Source organism: Corythoichthys intestinalis, chromosome 19, assembly GCF_030265065.1.
Source record: "Corythoichthys intestinalis isolate RoL2023-P3 chromosome 19, ASM3026506v1, whole genome shotgun sequence".
Classification (NCBI taxonomy): Eukaryota; Metazoa; Chordata; class Actinopteri; order Syngnathiformes; family Syngnathidae; genus Corythoichthys; species Corythoichthys intestinalis.
The window spans coordinates 40606539-40629693 of record NC_080413.1 but is presented as its reverse complement, the minus strand read 5'-3'; the positions used below and the strand labels follow the sequence as shown (position 1 = coordinate 40629693).

Genomic DNA, 23155 nt, shown 5'->3' with positions numbered 1-23155 from the left:
GAACCAAGGTTCACATTAGGTGAATCATATCAAACAGATCAAAAGTGACCATCATTCCCAACATTTGTCACTTTGGCACAAGTTGTCAATCAATAGTTAAGAGAGTCCAAAATCCGGCATTATCATCCATTTGTGATGTGGATTATATTTAATTTTTTCATCTCAGATATACAAAACTGGTCTTGCTCTTTGACCAATAACTATTTCTCGAAGGAGCTGTTTTGACAAGTTCTTCCATCCAAGTTGTTTTTGTTTCTTGTATCCCAGCATGCAGTAGTATACTAATAATCAAATCAAATTAAAATTGCAGGATTGTGCACAGCGAGACCTATAACTACCATGCCGTTATACATGCAGGGAGATATCAGAGACTAATTATGACAACAGGAGACCAACTTCTTTGTTACAGGTTGTGATATGAATCCATGGAGCAGATCCATGTCCTCACCTAAGGCTACAACAATCACGTGATGCTCATAAATCGACCAGAATGTTTGCATATGAACGCAACTGTCTTAAAAGCTAATAATTCAAATGATGAGGACTAGCTAAGTCTGCGTTCAGACTCCAGGCAAATCTGATTCCAATCGGATTACCCCTCTTATCCGATTTTTAGGTCTCACCGTTCACACGATTTTTAAGTTAGTGTCCAAATCGGATCAGGGCCTGTTCAGAATGAGACACATTATTGACCCATCTGACAGGTTGCTGTGGTAACAAAGGCGCCATGGACAATCAAAACAATTTTTTTTGTTGAGAAGCATTTTTTCCACATCAGATATGAAACTAGCTCCCATATGTGGTTTCAATCAGTCTAGCAAAAATCGGATTTCTGTTCTTTGTGACTGTTCAAAATACGATCCAGTTTCAATCTGGATGGGCTAAGAATCGGATTTTGGCTGCCAGTCTGAAAAAGGCCTAAGTGTGGCTAAAGGTTTTACCACATGTTCAGTGTTGATAGAGTTACTTTGAAAAAGTACATTTAGTTTTTTTTTAGAAGTCTGTTACTATACTATTGATTTTAGAACCAAATAAGATTGAATGTAATTTTTAGTTACTTTTTAATTCATTATGTATTTTTTAATTTTTTTGTGCATTGAGATTACTTGTTGCAAAAACTGGAAAATAGGACTGATATCACTGCATATTAAACAACCAACAAGATGTTTTTTTCCTTTATTCCATTTTTGCACATTATGTTAACCAGGAAAAGTGAGAATATAAACACAAAAGTATAGCACTTTAGGTCCTGCAAATAAATCAGTATTGGAAAGCATTTATGTCCAAAACTTACTTTTTGGCAAGTACCCTTCGCTCTTCTGGAGTATAATCAAGAGATCCTATCGCACCCTCTCCTTTTGTTGGCATAAATCCAATTATGGCAATTAGAGCAGTTCGTACTGAAAGACAAACAAAGCAAACATTATATGACAAAAATGTGATAGGTATGAAGATAGTTAAAAGCAAAAATTATAAAATCAAAACTAATAATTCATCATCCGTTGCACTTATTCTGGTAAGGGTGACATGGGTGCTATCCTAGCTGACCAATGGTTACACCATGAACTGCTAACAGCCAGTCCAGGGCACACAGAGACATCAGTCTGACATAACTTCGGATGGTGAGGGAAAAGTGTTGTCTTATTTCATTTACCTTTTGGTTTTAACTGTAAACACTTTGAGCACATACAGGTCATTTATAGTAGCAGGACAAGACGGAAAACACAGACAAGACTGAAAAAGCAGTTTCTGCTCTGGCACTCCTTTTTAAAAGAAACTACTGCATTTTAAGTCAAATCAACTGTTGTGTTTGATAGAACAATATGTCTTTATGCTGCAAAAGCAGATTCATGGTGCATTGAGCCCCCGAACTATTTTTATTTTGTCCGTTTTACCCTTGAAACCTCTGTTTAGACATCACGCAACCACTTTTGCTTCAACCCAGCCATAAAACGAAGATAATGAAATATATTTATTATTCAAAATGTGTCATTTTTAGCTTTGAATCATTAATTGATGTCTAATATTTCCTTAAAAAAAAGATTTTAAAAAAATTATTCACTCGCATACTTTAAACTTTTAAATAAATGATGTCACAATGAAAAAAATGGCATCTGTAAAAAAGTCACGGATCTTCCTCATAACTATCACTTAGTTGTATTTTTTTGTTACTGTTGCATTTTCTCCGATATGTTAGATGATAAATAATCGAAATCTAAACAAAAAATAAATAAAAATAAAAAGTTTAAAAGGGTAAATATATGAAAAAGAAAATCCCAAACACTACTTGATGTCTGCGATTTCTGCATCGCGACCCTTGTTATATTACCATGTTTCACCCACAAAATCCCCCAAAAATCCAGCTGTGGCCATTCACAGCTGTGTCTTGACATTCAGTGATACATGCTACATGGAGTTTTTGGAACGAACAAAGGTAAGTACGCGATAATATCTTGTTAAAGTCATGGCATTGTTAATTCTGCTCTTTCATGCTCTCACCTCCAGATAGGGTTTTTCTGTTTAAAAAAAAAAAAATTGAACACCCTCCTTTTCAAAATTTTTCTTCCCCCAGAAAATTGACGTTTTAAGCTTTCCAATGATGTATCACACATGGATATCGGACAATTTTGAAAGTTGGCCAAATTGGGGGTCTCAGAGCAGAACTTCAAGTCACCCGAGTGTTTTCCACCACAAGTAAAAATCAAAATCTGGCAATGCAACAAGGAAAAATGGTTTTAAAATAAGCCTTGAAAACACAGATGTCAAAGCAATTCCACAAAAGGCCAAGTCGGTGCAAGATATCATTTCAACCGAAACAGTTTACTGCTGAAACAAGCAGCACCTGCAATCATTCGAATACACTTGTAAGAGAACAGATTTGTGAAAAGGTGTTCTCTTCATTGGTTGAAAGCAAAACCTGCCCCTGTTTTGTGGAATGGCTTTGACACCAGTGCTTTAAATGTTACAGAAACGATACATTTTAAGCGATTGTAGCAAGTGTGATGTTATTCATTTATTATTTTACTAAAAACTAGACACATTCTTGTTAAGACTTTTTTTGCAGTTTATGGCTGGTGGTGAAGATACAAAAATATAACTTTCTTTACATCATATTTCAATCAACTAATCGTCTAATACAGGGATCCCAACCACCGAGCCGGGAACCGGTACCGGTCTGTGGCGCATTTGCTAACGGGCAGCAGAGAAATAATAATTTTTTAATGACTGCAATCTGGCCTGTGTCTATCAACACAACAATATGCCTGTATTGACTAATCCGAATAGATTTGTATACGTCGCTCTCTCGTGGTTGGCCACCATTACTAGGGTGTTTGCACACCAATAGCAGCCCAGCGTCAGTCAATGTAAACAGTAAGGTTAGCTGCTGTTGCCTGTGTGCTGCCCTAAAGCCAAGAAACTATTCACAACTGGAGAAGAACTCTTTATGCATGCGACCAAGGATATTTGCCGTCAAGTTTTCAGAGAGGACGCTGTCAAAAAAAGGTTGATTCGGCGTACAGCGAGTTATATTTTCCCTGCACTTAATGTTTGTTTATTAGCCCCGTCGCGTCATTTCATATTCATTGAAATTTTCTGCCACACATTGCCAGTCCACAGGGTGACCATTTCCATAAGGTCAAAATGGAGGACATTTAAAAAAAAAAAAAAAAAAAAGTCAGACTTGCAGTGTATTTTCATCAACAATAAAGCTTTGCACGGTTTGTAAAACATATCAATTGAAGGTCAAACTTTTTTGGACAATTTATTTAGTTTACAGTACATTACAGTGTTTTCAAATTGCAACTTACCCATGAACAAATCTTATTTCGAAACTGTTCTGCCAAAATATGCTACACAGCGAAACGTCTACCTATGCCTGCGCACATCAGTTAAAAGCAGCGAGTACTTATTATTTTCTTTTTTACTGAGTCTTTTTTTACCTCTACTTTGCATCAAAATAATTTTGGTGTGTTTTCCTCTGATAGCTTTTATGCATTGTGTTTTCTTGTGGTAGCTTTAAAGCCGAGTAGAGCTGAAACGAATACCCGAGCAACTCGAGTTTAAAAACTGATCCGAGTAATTTTATTCACCTCGAGGAATCGTTTAATTTTGCCAGCTCTAAGCATCGCGTTTTTCCCGGACTACTTTTAATGGGGGACAACGCGCTGACGTCACGTGCGTAGAGGACGAAGCAATAAAAAAAAGAAAAAAACTTACCGCAGCCGACAGCCGCTACAAACTACGACGACGTTGCTAAAAACTACGCCCACATGATGCTAGTGTGGTAGCAGGTAGTGTCCGATGCGTCTCATAGATATTGCATGTATTTAGGACTAGATGAGAAATGACAGACTCGGCCGCGTCTGGGCAGCATTAGTAAACAGCCGCCATCTTTAAGCAGTAGACTTCTCATCACTAATAAATATAACGTTACTGTGACTCGCTCACATAACGTTAGCCCTTCGGAGAACTAGGTTTCTATTGATTATGACCACTGTCGATGCGTGGCTAACGTGTCTTACATACAGGCTTGATTTAATCTGTAAAAACACAGAGCTATAGAGTGATGAGGGTGTAAAATTAAAACATAATAAAGCTAACTATCAGTTTTAGCTAAGTAGTCATTGCTGAATAAAACAAATAGCACTGGTCCCTAATGTGCTACAATACAGCAGGTATCATACATTTATTTTGAACACTGGTAAAACTCAAAATCCTATCAGCACTTACAGTTTAGACTAGGAGTGGGAACCTCTTGGTACCTCACGATACGATACGATTTGCGATACAAAGCTCACGATAACGATGATCTGACGATATGGCGATACAACAATTATCGATACATTGGTCAGGAAATCATTCTAGGATATTCTACAAACAACTAATAAACAGAAAAACAAGCTTCTGCTGTGAATAGGAATGAGTTTATCACTAGCAGACGTCCAATCCATTTGAACTCCCTCCCACTTCAAACGGATTGAACGTCTATGACTGGTAGTGGCAGCCAATGCCAGGCAATAGTAGGAAGGTAATTTTGGGCCATTTAAGGTCATTTACCTGTTGATTTTTAGTTACTTCCTGTTGATTTGGGAGCATTTTATGGGTCTCTTCCTGTTTATTTTGCGTTACAGAACAGGAAGTGACCTGGGAATCACCCAAATGATTCCAGTGACTCAAACTCAACAGGAAATGACCTGGAAATCAGACAAAATGACTGTGACTGCTCTGGTTTTGAATGAATGAAAGTTCCCAGTCTAAATGGATTCAGCGTCGAGCACCGTCAATGCAGCCTTAGAGTTAAGTGAGACAGCATTATGGTGGAAGATTCTGGTAGCAACTTGTTGGGTAGTTTTTATTTTTTGTTTTTTAGACATTGACACCTTTTTAAAACGATCTCTCGATTCTTGGCAGGAGCATATCGATAACTTTTTGGGATACAAAGTATCACGATATATCACCTTTCGATATTTTGTCACACCCCTAGTTTAGAATAACTTAAAACTGAACTAGAAGTTAAAAATAGCTTGACACAAATGGAAATTAAATTGAAACACGTGGGAAAAACACGTAGCTTTCAAGTGATGTGTGTTATGAAGTGTAATTACATTTTAAGGTAAGAAATGTGGTTTTTTTTTTATAAGATCTATAAGTTTTTTTGAGTGAAAGCAGTTAATTTTTTTTCTAGTCACATCTTAGATGCAATTGTCGGCTGTTTTCAACAATGTACATCAAAAATAAAGACATTGATTGACTGAAAATGGTTCAATATTGGATTAAATGTCTTAATTGTGGGATTAATTTTTCTCATGTATATTTATAATTGCTCTTTACCAAAAAAAAAAGTTTTATCCGATTACTTGATTAAATGATAGAATTTTCAGTCGATTACTCAATTACTAAAAAATTCGATAGCTGCAGCCCTAAAGCAGAGTGTTTATCTGTTGACCACATTAGTGTATTTAAACCACCCTTATTTGATATTATTACGTTTAAGTATTTTCCTAAGGCATTTTTAGTACATTCTTCCTGTATGCAGCCAAATAAAACAAGCTGAAAGTGACCGGTAGTACTCAAGGTGTCAAATTTGCCCCTGGTAGATGTTTCGCCTGTGTAGATATTTTGGCAGAACAACGGTATTAACAAGTAACATTAGTAACAATCAAAATTCTTAAGAACAATAGTTTTTGTGTAAAAACAATGTGAACATTGAACTGCTCAAAGAATGAACCCTTTTTTAAGAGGAAGATTGCCTTGTTCATTTATGTTTTGCGCTCTTCACGTGACGTTCTAGGGCCGCTTTGCCGATGCCGCTCACGTCCACATCACACCGGCATAGCGTGCAGAAATCGTGGAACGAGTCTCAACTGCTTTTGGCGAGGAAATCGTGCTCTTTCGTCCATTCAATGCTAAAAGATTTCCGCCAATTTGGTTTGTGTGCTTGCACTGTTGTAAAATCTGGGTGAAGAAATTATGTCAGACAGCCACACGTGAAGCTTTGTTTACATTTTATTGAACCAATGATAGAGGACGATTTTAACTGGCCAATCACAGACCAGTTATGACAACCATTGGGCTGAGTTGCGTCACATAAACTGAACCGCGGCCCATTTTCTTTAAAAGCTGGACGAATAGCGTCTGGCTAATGGGTTGTGACGGACACGTCACCGAAAAGTCTGAGTGTCTGTCCTAAAATCGGACAGGTGGTCAGTGGTCACCCTGCTGGTCCATGAAAAAAAAGGCCCAAATCACACCGGTCCGTGGTGCAAAAAAGGTTGGGGACCACTGGTCTAATTGATAGATTTGGTGGTTTTAGACCAACTTTAAAAAAAGGATCAACATTCTGCGAATGCCCAAAATAATGAAGCGATGTGCCTATGTAATGTCTAAACCGAACAGGAGGTACTTCAAGAGTATATTATATATATATATATATATGTATATATATATTTATATATATAGTAGGCCTGAACGATATTGGAAAAAAATATTGCTGCGATTTTTGGGGGGTTTGCTATATTATATTGCGATATTTAAATTTTTTATTATTTTTTTTAAAGAAATTTTCACTAGATGACTTGAATAGCTGTTTGGAAAGACTTTGGATGACTCACAATGACCAGTGTACAGTGATCCCTCGTTTTTCGCGGTTAATGGGGACCAGAACCCGCCGCGATAAGTGAAAAACTGCGAAGTTGCGCACCCCGCCCCCCAAATTTTTTATTTTTTGTGTGTGTGTGCTCAATGTTTTTATTCAGACTTAGCATTGGAAAGAGATACATATAAGGCATGTTTTTTTCTCACTTTTTCCCCAAAGTATGATTTTTAAAAAATGTGTGTGCGTGTATATATATATATATATATATATATATAATAAATGGTTTTAAGCACTTCAAGTGTAATAATTATGATCAGTTTTAAACATAACTGTCCAACCAAATCATTTATGAACAAGAATAAAATACTGTAGTAGAAAAATACTTGGCTTTATTAAATACTTCTGTTTATCTACTTTAGCTGTGACTCTTGGTGGACATGTAGAAATTACAAACTCCTCATGATCACTTCTGGCATTTAATTTATATGTCTCAAACGTTTCCACACACACATTCATTCCAAACCGGCTTCCTTGCAGAAACTGTTTAAGAAGTTAAACGATGATTGACAGCTGCTGCGCTGTGATGTAAGCTTCTTTGGCAAGATCAAATATACCAGCATCGTTAACTTTAATAAGCAAGTGCTGCAGTGACTGTGAGGTTCAAAGAGCGTGTGAGGCTCTGCGCAGAGCAGAAAGCAGGGCGTATGTGGATTTAAAAAAAAAAAAAAAAACTATCGCGCGTCCTTGCGATGGGACTATTGCGCACGCACACATCGCGGAGGCGATGTTTAAACGATATATCGTTCAGGCTTAATATATAGTATGAATGTGTTTCTTTCCGTTCCCAAAGTTGAAAACAACAACTGGGTTGCAATAGGTTAAACAATCGCCGTCCCTACCAGCTCCAAGATAAACAAGCACACACACTTGTTCTCTTAAAGCAAGAATAAACCAATGCCAGAGGCGAATTAGTGAGCTGCTCTTGCCTAACTTGCACGTGGAGGCAAAAACATTCACAAAACTGGATACCAAAGTTGTAGTTACTGTTATCCAATATTATATCTTACAAGGATGTCATCGCTATAACGTCTACGTATAACTTTGTAAGTTTCATGTCTTCGTTCGCAGTGTGTTCTACGATTGGGCTAACGTTAAGCGATGCTTTCACTTTTAAAGTAAACATAGCATCCTAATATGAGTCGAACTTATTTTGTGAACGGACACCTTAGAATTCCAGCCCTTTGCCTTGCTGTAAGTGTTGAACCTGTATGCTTTTGTCCTGATAGCTTGGTACAATTTTCAACATAACCCTAAACTGCATTTTGTTAAGCATTTGCCTCAATCTGGAGGATGTTGCAATGGTACTGCTCCATATTAAATTACCCTAAACACAAAGCTATACAGCTGAAGTCACGAAGCTTGCCATCTTTTCAATCATGATCAAAGGGGGGGCGGAGCTCTTGAGAAAGGTCAATTGTGTTCTTTGTCTTGGATGAAAATACCAAAAGGAAATCTGACCCAAGACAAGGAAGAATATTGATGTCCAAACACATGACACTAAAGAAACTTACTGCTCCATGAAGGCTGCCATGTCTCTGGATGGTGACCCGATATACTCAGACAGATCTTCTTCCCAACTTCGAATCTTCCATTTGGCTGGGCAAGTGGGGTGAGAAATAGAAATAGGTGAGGCGGTAGGTGGTGGGGTTGGTTGGGGTTAGTCAATTAAGAGGAGACAATTATGAAATTGGAGTTACTAGACATAAACTGAGGTTTGTGGTTTCTTGGGAAAAAAACATCCCAAAAAATTGGGAGTACTGTACTCGGAATATTAGTGCTGCAGGGTCCATATAACACGAAACCATCTGGCGCAAGGCTGTTCCATATCAAATAGGCCCATTGCATGCTCAGATAAATGTGACACTACAACAAGTTGAGCATGGAAATGGAGGCACATACATGTTTTGCAGGTGCAGACACGTATTTAAACCACTAGCTTAGTGAGCGAAACCTGATCATTTACTGCAGAGTTAACTAATTTAGCATACTCGTCAATTGGAGACCCGACTTTCAACTGTTTATTCAGAAAATGCAGCTTCACAATAGGGTTTAAGGAAACAGTGGGTGAAACATAACCTTGATTTAATATGCATTTGCTAACTAGAAAATACTCAAGGAATTTCTAATTATCATGTCATTGAACAAAAATAATTTGGTTCAGTCAGATTTGCCTACAAACAGTGAGTAAAAAATTCTATATAATTTATATTATACAGCTGTGTTATACAGCTGTGAAGAGGTGGCGTCACCTTCGAAAGCAGTGGAGGAAGCTTTGCATGTAATGCAAAAGCTACCATCTATATTAATCCTTTTTTTTCTATGGTGTTTCTTCTGTGCGCCGCACAGCCCACACCGTTAGGCCCATCGACACCATTCAAATACGATGAAGGGAATCTTTCGAATAATAACCGTTTGAGCCGAAATGCGGGGGGGGGTGTTAATTTGTTTTTTTCAAAATGTATCCAGTCCAACAAATTTTATCCATTTCACATAAATCATACGTCAAGAATTTCAGGAAGGGGCGTAAAAGTTGGAGACAGAATTAGCCAAAAACCTACAGGTTCCCACAAATTTTGTCAAAAACTTTCCCATTCGTATCTAATGGGACGCCACTGCCATGTAACCATGTCTCTGCCATTGACACCAATGTAGGTCCATGTCATTGACGGCCATGTATGTCGATGCCATTGACAGCCATGTATGTTAAAATATCAAGAGGAAATGACCAGGTATCAGCAGGAAGTGACAATATAACTTCACTTCTCAAATATTACTGTGTTCATTTGCTATATGATATATTTAACTGATTTTTTTGCTCCAAACAATCAGCGATTTACAAAGGAAAATCTTAATGATCAGGGGCACCCAAACGTTTGCATACCACTGTACACATACAGTGCTGCTCGAAAGTTTGTGAACCCCACAGCGATGGTCAGATTTTTTGTAAAAAAAACTAAAATAACCTTATTAAATGTTAAGTTATACCCAAATCCACAATACTGACATTCCAAATAATGGACTGAAACAAAAGAAATAGTTATATTGTCATTCTTTATTTAACAAAAGTGGTTGATTTAAGAAAAACTCAGATATCATGTGTGCAAAAGTATGTGAACCCCTTCAGTTAATAGGATATTGCGCCTCCTTTTGCAGAGATTACCTCAACCAAACGGTTTCTGTAGTGACTAATCAGCCTCTCACATCTACTTTGGGGGATTTTTGCCCATTCTTCCTTGCAGAACGCAGTCAGTTGAGAGAGGTTTGATGGGCGTCTGGCATGAACTGCTCGCTTCAGGTCCCGCCACAGCATTTCAATGGGATTTAGGTCAGGACTTTGACTGGGCCAGTCCAGAACACGAATCTTCTTCTTTTTCAGCCATTCCTTGGTTGTATTGCTGGAATGCTTTGGATCATTATCATGTTGCATGATCCACCTTCTGCCAAGCTTTAACTTCAAAACAGATGGCGTCAGGTTATGTTCTAGGATTTGACAATATTCCTCAGAATTCATGATTCCCTGGACTATGTGGAGTTGTCCAGGTCCTGAGGATGAAAAGCAAGCCCAGATCTTGACATTCCCACCTCCATGCTTCACTGTTGGGAGAAGGTTCTTTTGGTGGTATGCAGTGTTGACTTTTCGCCAGACATGGCGGTTTTGGTTGTGACCAAACAGTTCAATTTTGCACCTACATCAGTCGATGAAAACTCTTTTTAATTTAGTCTCGACAACACAACTGTTAAAAAAACAAAAAAAAACTACTGAATTGATTGATTAGGAAATCAGGTTGAAATAATAGAAAATTCCAAAATGTTGAGGGGGTTCACAAACTTTTGAGCAGCACTGTATACCAGTATATAGTAGTCCTTCTCAAAAATTTGCATATTGTGATAAAATTCATTATTTTCTGTGATGTACTGATAAACATTAGACTTTCATCTATTTTACATTCATTACCCACAACTGAAGTAGTTCAAGCCTTTTATTGTTTTAATATTGATGATTTGGGCAAAAAAGTAAAAAAAAAATTTAAAAAATCCCTATCTCAAAAAAATTGCATATTTCATCCGATCAATACAAAAAAGTGTTTTTTTAATACAAAAAAAGTCAACCTTCAATTATTTATATCAGCTATGCACTCAATACTTGGCCGGGAATCCTTTTGCAGAAATGACTGCTTCAATGCGGCGTGGCATGGAGGCAATCAGCCAGTGGCAGCTCATCCACAGTGTTGGGTCTGGTGACTCTCAACTTTCTCTTCACAATATCCCATAGATTCTCTATGGGGTTCAGGTCAGGAGAGTTGGCAGGTCAATTGAGCACAGTAATGCCATGGTCAGTAAACCAATTACCAGTGGTTTAAGCACTATGAGCAGGTGCCAGGTCGTGCTGAAAAATGAAATCTTCATCTCCAAAAAGTTTTTCAGCAGATGGAAGCATGAAGTGCTCCAAAATCTCCTGACAGCTAGCTGCATTGACCCTGCCCTTGATAAAACACATTAGACCAACACCAGCAGCTGACGTGGCCCCCCCAGACCATCACTGACTGTGGGTACTTGACACTAGACTTCAGGCATTTTGGCATTTCCTTTTCCCCAGTCTTCCTCCAAACTCTGGCACCTTGATTTCTGCATGACACGCAAAATTTGCTTTCATCTGAAAAAAGTACTTTGGACCACTGAGCAACAGTCCAGTGCTGCTTCTCTGTACCCCAGGTCAGGCGCTTCTGCCGCTGTTTCAGGTTCAAAAGTGGCTTTGACCTGGGGAATGCTTGCCTGGCTCTGCAAGACTGTTCTCCCTGTATTTTTCAAACACTGAGAGAAAGGTCTGGAAACCAGCCCATTAACGGCCTCTCGAGCAGGTACAAAATCAATCGACAAATCAGATTCGTTTATTTGCGTGACGTGTTCTTAACGAGCAACGTCACTCTTGCGCGTCGAAAGTCGTCTCCACAACAACACAGATGGTGAACGGGAGAGCCGAGAATATGTTCCAATCCACGGTAAAATAGTTTTAAATTACCAAAAACACATCGACACGAGTCATTGACAAGTCTGTCTCGCGCTAGCCATGTTGAATAAACTCCGCTCTCTTCGTAAGTTTACTTCCGCGCGCAAGTCCCTCGTCCTGCCCTCGTCATTTTACTAACGTCACGTCTGCCCGTCGCTGATTGGTCCACTCCGCTGTCTGTTTGCTGTGGCTTGCTCCGCCCTGGAAATTGTATCCGCGTGAATGGTGGCCAGACTCAATAGCTGGAACAGTGGTGAGTCTGGGGTACCAGGCAAGGGGAATGCGGCACTGTAGTCCATTTCCAGCACACGCCTGTGCACTGTGGCTCAGGATGTTTCTACTCCAGACTCAGTCCACTGTTTATGCAGGTCCCCAAAGGTCTGGAATCGAATGTTTTTCAGGGTGTGGTCACCTCTTCTGGTTGTGCAGCGTTTCCTGCCACGCTTTTTCCTTCCCACAGACTTCCCACTGAGGTGCCTTGATACAGCACTCTAGGCCTATTCGCTCAGAAATTTCTTTCTGTGTCGTAGCCTCTTGCTTGAGGATGTCAATGATGGCCTTCTGGACAGCAGTCAGGTCGGCAGTCTTGCCCATGATTGCGGTTTTGAGTAATGAACAAGGCTTGGAGTTTTTAAAAGCCTCAGGAATCTTTCGCAGTGGTTTTGAGTTAATTCGTTGATTCAGATGATTAGGTTAGTAGCTCCTTTAGAGTACCTTTTCAGGCTATACTAATTTTTTGAGATCGGGATTTTTGGTTTTTCTTGACTTTTTTGCCAAAATCATCCATATTAAAACAATAAAAGGCTTGAACTACTTCAATTGTGTTTAATGAATCTAAAATATATGAAAGGCTAATGTTTATCAGTACATTACAGAAAAAAATTGAACTTTATCACAATATCCTGATTTTTTGAGAAGGACTAGTATAGTGGCTTTCGTATCATGAATCATGTTTTAAATGGACAGTAAATCGTCTCATTCATTCCAAAATTAAATTTGCATGAATTAATTTGCATTAATCAAGATGAATGCAAATGCTACAATTCTTTGCAAGTTGGTCTTACTGTGAGGAGAATAATGCTGGGAGGCTTCATCGGATACTCTGGGGGTAGAAGAATCCTGCCATGGTAAATCCCACCATCAAAATCGGAATCTGGTGGTCCTCGGACCGAGAAGTGCCATTCAAACAGGTTATCCTGAAAGGTAGGATACAATTGGCTCAAGTAACCACACATGTTTAGTAGTGTCAAATGTATTCATATCCTTAAATAAGTTGTTCTTAACCTGGATTCGGTGACCGAGTCTAATACCCCTTTCCCACTGGCCAAAAAACCCATGTCAACCCACTAACAATCGGCTTTTGGTGGCAGTGGGAAAGGTGCAGCAACCCGTGTAAATCAACCCTCCAAGCGACCCGCGTTAAAATCACCTCGGCTCTGATCGTCATGTAGTGTAAAAGCAAAACTCCGGGTCAACAGTCAACACCCTTATCTACGTGGTGACGTAGGCTCTTACGTGATGAGTCATAACAACGTGCCAGTCGCCTCCCATTTAACACACCCCACAACCGTAGTGACGTCGATGCTCACAACAAAGCTAGTAGAAGAAGGAGCCAGTAGCGTACCACATTGAACAACATGTCCCAGCATTGGAAAGATGATGAGACCTGCCAACTCCTTTCCATCCGTGGAGAAAGGAGGCTTCCATGTTGTTTTGCATTGTTTACTTCCTTGAACTGAATGAATTCGGTCGCACTTGTCGACGCACATTTTAGCGTGGTGACGTCACGTAACCTTACGCACGGCTGAGGAGGGGTGGGGGGTTAGACGGGTGAAAAAAAAAAAAAAACGACATGGAAAGGTGCCAACTGCCAATTGCTAGTGGGTTGCATCGGCTTGGAAAAAACACGCGTTGACACACTCGTTTCAGTGGGAAAGGGGCATAAGGCTAGGTTCAGACCGCAGGTCTTGGTGCACAATTCCTTCTACAATTCCTTTCTTCATCTCTTTTTTTTTTTTGGTGTGCCCTGCTTTTGACCATTGAGCCCAATCAAGTATTACGCATGCGCACTAACTCGCAGTTAGGGTGATTATATTTTGATTTCCAAAAAGAGGACACAAACAACAGACATAAATAATCCCCGTTTAGTCTTTTATTCAAAGTTTATATGTATTGATAGAACGCATGCACACACATACAGGCTTTCGGCCATGTAAGCAATATTGGAAATATTGCTCTTTTGGCACACAGAAAGAAAACAGAGTAGTGCTGCAACGATTCATTGATTAACTCGAGTATTTGTTGCTTCGAGTATTCGTTTAAAGTGGCGTTGTAATGGTTTATTTTGAAAGTGTTTGCATTTAGTTTTATTGATTAGGGTGGATACACTGCCCTCTGCTCTGCCTCTTTTCACATGGCTGAATCCAACTGCTCCCTGTTAAGACCAACATACGCTAAGTTTTTGTTTGAGCTAATGTTTTTTAATGCATTCATAATTTAGTTTATAGGTATATTTAGCCACTTTTTGTGGAAATATGTGTCTGAACCATTTGTTAAGAGCATTGTAAAAAAAACTTTAGCATTTTATAGCATTTAAGCTGGTGGACTTTCCTCATTTAAAAAAAAAATCTATACCCTTTAAGGCTCAGCTCAGGTATTTTAATATTTTATGTTCCTTATCCGATTACGCGATTATTCGAACTAACTAGTACATCGATTAATGGACTACTAAAACATTCTATAGCTGCAGCCCTAAAACAAAGCATTCTCAGCCTTATCCCCTCCCCCTGTTATTTTTAAGGACTGTGGACAAGCCTGCCTCCTCTCTGAAAGCCGACTTCAAGCTAGGCGCTAAGGCTATTGCGCAACTCCATTGCTCGCGTCCTTCCAGCTTCTCTCGCTCTTTGCTGACGTAAATGTTGAACAAATTCCGATTTGGGAGACTTGACAGTTTAGACCAGGGGTCCCTAACCGCCGGGCTGCGGACCAGTACTGGTCTGTGGCGCATTTGCTACCGGGCCCCAAAAGAAATAATAATTTATTAACGACTGCATTCTGGCCCAATTAACTTTGGCCTGTGCCCCTTAACACACCAATATCCCCGTCTACTCTAGATATGATGCTACAGGATAGAATGTCATCACAGAAATCCATTGACTGGACTGCTAGCAATACATCTTGTTTTGTATATCTATGTGCGCTTGTCCTCGATAGTAATATATGACGTAGGGCGGGTGCATCACATTTGTTCCGTGAAATAATTAGCCCCCACACTAGAATGACTGAAAAACGGACGTCTTTGTACAGATTTTTTATGGGGAAAAGGGCACCCGATGAGCCAGAAGTTGAGCCTACAACGTCGATGAAAACAACATCTACACTACTTTCCAATCACTAAAGACCCAGGAACTGCGAATGAGTGGATTTGTGACCTGTTTGTGAATAAAACGAGTGATTCGAGCATGTCAGTGCAACAGGAGCATCAGTTTATAGAGATAGCAAATGACGGCAAACTTAAACATACATTTGAGACAACAACTCTACAGCCATTTAGGATTAAAGTCATTCCAGAATATCCTGACATCGTTAGGAGAGCATTGAAAACCGTGCTACAATTTCCAACATCGTATCTTTGTGAAGTAGGCTTCTCTCACTCTCCCATCACAACTTGATGGGACCATTTCGTCTCAATGAAACAAGCTCAGGCCTCCCACTGATTCAGCGAGTGAGTTATATTTTCCCTGCACTTATCACGACGTGGCTAAAAACTAATGTTATTTTATATTTGTTTTATTTTTCTGCTGCATATTGCCGGTGTTCTGAAAAATTTTGCATGCGTGTAACGTTAAAAATGGCTGATTCCAAAGTAAACAGTGTAAATTTTCTTTAAAGAAAGGAATATTAACTTACATTTGCCATGTTAGCTGCACACAACAACTGCACGCAGCTCTCTCACTTAACGACTTTGCCGTGTCGTTAGGCATTAATTTACACCATTTTCGTGTTGCACATGTATGTTTGTGATGTAAATAGTTTTTTAGCACCATTGGATAACATTGAGAGTCCACCTGAATATAAAAGAGGGCTTTTTCACCGCCACAAAAAACTTTGGGAGCAAAATTTGACAGAACAACGGTCTGTGGGAAAAAAAAGAAAAAGAAAGAAAGAAAAAAAAAAGAAAAAAAAAAAAGACTCAAATCGCACCGGCTCGTGGTGTAAAAAAGGTTGGGGACCCCTGGTTTAGACTGCAACCACACTCTGGAAAAATGTGGCCTAGATCAGATTTTAACCACATACTTAAGTGACTTGGATTGGAGATTAAAATTGCCCCATTCAAACCATCAAGTTAATGCGTCACTCGAGAAGGTAAAACATGAAAAAATCAGATTTATGCATTAAGACCTGCGGTCTGAACCTAGCCTAAGGCAGGGGTATCAAAACCGATTCCACAAAGGGCCACAATGGGTCCTAGTCTTTGCTCCAGCACAGACAGTTCGACCAATGACATTTCTAATAAAACAAGCAGCACCTGACCGCAATCAATTTATTACACTTGTAAGACACCATATTGGTGAAAAGGTATTCATCTCGTTTGGTTGGAATGAAATTCAGCACCCACTGTGGCCCTTTGAGAACCTGTTTGACACCCCAAGCCTCAGGGTTTGGTGAAGGTTAAGACACACAGGGAGCTATTTTCGTATGCTGACTAAATCTCAGCAATGTGGCGTTTTAGACCAATTCTAATGGGACTGGTTTGCCCTCAATTTACAGGCTTTATTTTCAAGATTCATGTTTTGTTTTGTTTTTCAATTATTGATTTTGTGTACAAAATTTGTCAGATCACCTTGTGCACTAATAAAATACAGGGTGGTTCAAGAAATTTGATATCATATGAGATGTAAAAATGTGACAGAAACTATGTTCATAGTTATTGCAACTAAACAAGCTGAACAATATATGATTTATACGCCCAAATTTAAATGAAAAATTCAAAGATAATGCGCATTCGGCCAGTCTTTGCCTCTTCTGTTGAGACTTTCAGCATAAAGATAAAACATTAAACATCACATTTTGACCTGTTTGAAAAGATGCTGTCTAAAAGAATATTTTTGACCAGGAATACACTTAGATATAAGGGTGACTCTCATGAAAGATATGCAACCCTATTTCCCAAAGCTGTCTTAAAATAGAAGAATGCTATCATGACTCAGTAATTTGTTTTCATCAACAATTTAAGCTCTATAATATTTTATTTACAATACCGAATTGATTAATTTCAGAAAACATGTAATATTACACATAAATGTAACAATCACCTATGATGGGAAGTAGGAATACATAAAAACAACAAGTCACAATATTTTTAAAAAAAAAATGTAAAAAGGCCAAACATTCTTACATTGTTGCCATTTTTTTGTCTTGCCTTCTTTGTGGTGCATTATGGGTCAGAATAACTTAAGTGCCATGAGCACAGTGCAAAAGTAATGAAAGATGCTTGGACAAAATTTTCCGTAAATATGATTTTGTGCAAACGATTATAGTTTATCATAATCTGTTAAATAATAGTTTTAACAAATTCATATAGATGTTTTATCATATTGATTGAATATTTATTATTCTCTATTGAGGTGAAAACATCAGTTTTTCATGGACGCATTAGGGTAATGAATTTACAGAGTCTAGAATTATTTAAACGTACAAAATACGATTTTGGTAACAAATGGACTAATAGACATATCCATCTTTCAACTAAAATGAATTGATTACATTAAGATTTAGGTTAGTTTCATGAAAATTAACCATTGGCTTGCAATCTTAGATACATGGGTTTTGAATTTTTTGGGGGGTTAAAATCTTAATTCCGAAGGGTTCGGTTAATGCAAATGAGAAACTTGGGGGGTTCGGTACCTTTCACAAGGTTAAGAGCCACTGTCCTACATCAACACACAAGATTCTAAAGTGCTTCATAAACAAATACCTTTTATCAAACAAACTTTAAAATACTAAGGTAATAAATAACTGTAAATCAGATATGTAAATATTACAAATAAAAAAAGATAGTGACAAGAAAATCATAAAACAATAATGATATCCCTTGATCTTAACTCTTCCAATGGGCAAAAGGACAAACTGGGGAAAAATGAAGAAACCCTGAGAAGGTACCACAGAAAGGAAGGAGGGCTCCTCCTTCCAGGATAATGCCAGCCATACCATGGATCTAACCTATGTTTAGCTCAGTGCTTCTCAATTAACATACCAGTCTTCCCTCGTGTCCCATTGTATTAAAAGTGAAGCCAAACGTTACATTCGCTTTGTCGTATTTCCTCGTCTTAGTAGGGAGGTATAATGCTCTTCGCTGTGTGCTCGTTTAATGCAAAAATACTGCGCACACTCTGAAAATGAGAGTGCTACTGCCACCCACCTAGTGGATGTGTAATTACACGTTATTCTCGTGCAGCAACAAAAGGTATGTTCCACAACATCACACGAGCCCCGCTTTGCACCCCCCTGGGGGAGCACCCCACTATTGGAGAAGTACTGGTTTAGCTGCTAAACAATTTTAGACCACGTCACCAAAGCACAAGAAACCAATTTATGATGCAGAAATTAAACCAACTGTTAAGTGCAGTGACCGACACCTTGAAAGACAGAAAAGAGAGACAGTAGCAGTAAAAAAAACAAACCACATCCCACTGACACATGACACAGCAATGAGTCGTATTGAAGTCATTGGTGATGATTTGTCCGAGTTTGTGAAAGTTGATGTTTATTTCTATTTTATTGAGTAATACTAAGAAAGAAAATCAGAGTGCTAAACTTCAGATTATAACAGTACAGTATACCCAGCCTCAAACTACATGAAATACCAAAACTTACTTCCAGTGGCTGGGCATGGTAGTGTTCTGTGGGATCTCTCAATTCTGCAGCCTCTTTCATCAACCTCTTCACCGCTGATCCGACAAAACAAGGACAGACAAACGAGAATGTCAGTTTAAGTTAGATGTACCTGTGCGTTGGGACGTAGATATACAACAGATAAAACATGCATAAAGTGCTTTACTACTAAGAAAAATGTTTGTTTAGTGTGCATTGATACCAACACTCAAACACATATACAGTGATCCCTTGTTTTTCACTGTTAATGGTGAAATCCTCCTAGGAAAATCAAAATCTGTATTTATTTGGATTTACCAGCATTGGAAAGAGAAACATGTAAGACATGTTTTCCCCCCTTTTTCCCCCAAAGTATAATTAAAGCAGTGGTTCTTAACCTAGGTTCGATCGAACCCCAGGGGTTCGGCGAGGGTTATGACACACAGGGCCCTATTTTCATTCACTGACTAAGTTTTGGACTGGTTTGCCCCCAATTGACAAGCTTACTGTAACTCAATTTCTTTAATTGGTTTGCTCAGTGGAAGGTTAACCCGTACTTGGTACGAGGAAGTAAAAAACATTTGCGCCATATTTTACACGATAAAAATAATATGTGATGTAAGAATCCAACACTAAAATGCGAATGTAGAAATGACAACAAACAAATCGGTTTCCAATGTGAAAAAACAAAAGGCACCATTACTTATTATATATTTGAAATTTCAAGTAATTTGAATGGTAATTCAGATATTAGCCTGCTATAGCTTAGCTAAATCAATTTTAAATCAGTTTTGAATAAAAAAAATAAATAAATGTTTTTTTCAATTTAATTCCGAAGGGTTCGTTGAATGCACATGTGAAACTTGTGGGGTTCAGTACCCTTAGCAAGGTTAAGAACCACTGAATTAAAGAAAAAAACAAAACCAACAACAAAAAAGCACGAAGTAGCAAGGGATCATTGTACATTACTTTTACAGGGTGATTAAAAAGTAACTCCCTATTTCAAATTACTTATGATTCATTCAAATGTCATAATATTTTTGTCAACTATTTTGTGTATGTTCCCTGATGTATGGCAATTAGATCTATGTTCTCGTTTTTCTTTTCAGAACCCTAACCCTAACCGCATCGACTGGTTTCACAAGAAACTCTTGTGGGACAGAAGCCATAACCTCATGTATTCGCCCTTCAAGTACCTCCAAATTCCTTGCTTTGCTTGAGTAGACTTGATCTTTCAACAACCCCAAAGTCAGGACTGGTGTTAAGTCAGGACTTCCGGCCAGCATGACGATCTTCCAGAGAAGTGGGCGTTCAACCATTCACGAACTACAATAGCAAAGTGTGGAGGAGCGCCATCTTTTATTTGCATTTACTAGAGATACTGCTGAACCTGAGTACTCCTGCACTCTTTTTTGTTGTTTGAAGTAAAACAAAGTTTAAATATAATTTCAGTATAACTGAAATAATTTAAAAATTCAGGAAGCAATTATATAATTTTTATTTTAACCATACAAGATGTGCTGCTGAGCCTCACTGTATTTTGTTGTATATTGTGTTTTCTGTGGAAAAATTTCAGAGGGCTATTTATTTACCATTTATTCAATTTTTTTATAGTCTATGACATTAAGGCACTACTGGAGTTTTTATTTTCTATTTGTGTGATTCAAGAAAAATACTTAAGGCATTAAAAAAAAAAAAAAAAAAAAAAAAACGAGACGCAGGTGTCGTAAATTTGAAATCACGTAAGTCGAGTCCGTCGTTACCCCGGGGACTACCTGTACTCGCATTGTGGTTGTTCATTATGTTTTATTTGTTAGGAGAAAGTAGCTAACAGAAATGGGTTATGGGGGGGGACAGAAAAGAAGGAAGTAGACCAAAGAGGTGAAGAACAAACAAGAACGAACAGCAAGAAATACATTATTACACATCGATGCAAACAATTACCATAGTGGTGCTATCGTCAGCTAATTACAGGTTCATGCCCGGGTTACGAACGATTTCCGTTCCTATGCTGGCGACGTAACCCAAATTTCTGAGTTGATTGGAATTAACCCTTTGAGTACCCCAAAATCTCAAAGTAACTGCCCAAAAACATGTACATGTGCATTTAACCATGAAAACAAAAACAACGCACGCTAAAAAAAAAAAGTTGCGCCACATGTAAATCTTTAATTGACATTAGCACAACAGCTCCTCAACAGCTCCAGAGCTATTAATTATAGTAAGTCATCCGGTGAAAATTCTCTAGTTTTAATATCACACTATATCGCAGTGATACATTTTTTCCAATATCGCTCAGGCCTATTTCAGACCAAAAGACACTCAATAGTGTAAAAGCAGCTGAACAGGACAGGTTAAAAAATAATAAAATCACCCAGATGGAAAATGACTCATTCTTTTGACAGTCACAATTTCAAAGCTTTGATGACAAGATGAAATGTTTTAAGTTATAGATCTCCAGTATCTCTAGTAGTTTTTTGATGAGTTTATAATTCTACATTTTTTTTACCTACAATATATTTGTCTCATCTGTCAATAAACTGAATCGAAAGTGCTTTGTCCGGCTTTACCTTATGCAAAAGGTGGTTGCTTGGGGGTAAGCACCACTTGCTGACGTGTCCTACGGCATGTTATACTCGCACACTTAAGCCATGTATATGTATACCCTCATCTGATTGAAACAACAAAACCTAACATAAATCCACTGGAATTTTATCCGACGTGGATGCAAAATCAAAACCATAACAGACAATGTAATATAAGCTAGCTAACGAGTACAAGAGAAGACGTTTTGAGAGATCTCTTCACCCTTGGAATTGGATGTCGAACATTTTGGGTAGAATAAACACAAATACAAAGGTGTCTATTAAAGAAGCGGTTCCAGTGAAGTTGTGCACTGGGTAAACGTGAATTACAACCAAACTTACCAGGACTCTTGAGGTTGTATTTACTCTCCATTGTGAAATTCGTCAAGCACTTGAAAGAAGATTTATAGTCGTAGTTGTGCTTTTTAGTTCCTCATTTACAATCATTCATCTGCGTATGTGTTATCTCAATTTAGCTTGTGTGCTAGCAGCACTGGTCAATGTTCATCCACAGAGAGCTCTTGAAATGCAGGTCGATCCGTTTCTCCTGTAATCACGTTAATTCCAGATGTCACGAAGAGGAGTTTTACCTTTGATATTATTTTAATCGGCTTTATCTATATCTAAAGGCGAGAGTCCTTACTTGTTGTCGTGACGTCAAACTTGAGAACGTCAAATAGTTGGAGCGAGCGGGTTGGTCATATGTATCACATATACGAGACTAGATATCCAAGGTAGAAGCGACGGCATATGTAATTTGCGGCCATCTTGCGTCGGAGGCCCTTGCTTAGCCCTGCGTATATGCGAAATGCGTCACTTCTTTTCTTTTCTTGGCTTTGGCTGCGTTCCAATCACGGTTTGAGTTGCCCTTGCTCGCTTGCCCTGAGCACTTGCTATGACGTCACACGGAGGCCATTTGGAGGGTGAAGGGAAAGTGGGCGGAGGGGGAGCGAAAGACGTACCGTAAATGGAACACACCTGCCCTCGTTCACTCACAGGCAAGAAAATCATGAAACAACCACAAGGTGTTGGAGTAGCGCTATACTGCCTATTTCAAATCAGTAGCGCCTCCAGAAATTCTTCATAGGGGTGGCCATATGGGGCCACTTAAAATCTTGGGGTGGCACACCCAAAATTAAAAGCCATAATTTCAGGGTTTTACTATGTTGTATTATTAAACGGGCCAGTAGAAAATTGTCAGAAAGACTTCAAGACACACCTTCTGATATACTTTTTTTGATGGTGTTATTTTGTTTGTTGTATACTATTATATTCCATAGTCCATAATAGTCCAGTCAAAATTTTGAGTTCCGCAGCTACTACATTCTGACATTATACTGGCGAGTGGGGTGACAAGTTGCCTGGCACGGCCAGACTGTTCTCCCTCTATTTTTCAAACATTGACAGAAAAGTCTGGGAACCAGCCCATTAACAGCCTCTCGAGCAGGTACAAAATCAATCGACAAATCAGATTCGTTTATTTGCGTGACGTGTTCTTAACGAGCAACGTCACTCTTGCGCGTCGAAAGTCGT

General features: G+C 38.7%; 1 protein-coding gene across 5 annotated transcripts in view; it reads right to left on the bottom strand.

Annotated features, from left to right (window-relative positions):
* The window catches only part of ube2j1 (ubiquitin-conjugating enzyme E2, J1), a 42897-nt gene extending 20318 nt beyond the window's left edge, over positions 1-22579 (bottom strand). Inside the window, exons 1-6 of one of the 5 annotated variants that reach the window (XM_057823231.1) lie at positions 21965-22571; positions 20234-20363; positions 19041-19114; positions 13229-13360; positions 8668-8752; positions 1295-1400 (exon numbers count right to left, since the gene is read on the bottom strand). In XM_057823231.1, the coding sequence (XP_057679214.1) occupies positions 1295-1400; positions 8668-8752; positions 13229-13360; positions 19041-19100 (383 nt within the window). In that variant the 5' untranslated portion in view covers positions 19101-19114; positions 20234-20363; positions 21965-22571. Of the gene's footprint in view, positions 1-1294; positions 1401-8667; positions 8753-13228; positions 13361-19040; positions 19115-20233; positions 20364-21964 lie in introns of all 5 variants that reach the window. The other 4 variants (XM_057823230.1, XM_057823234.1, XM_057823233.1 and 1 more) reach the window with 4 other exon arrangements.
* Between the last annotated feature and the right edge of the window lie 576 nt (positions 22580-23155).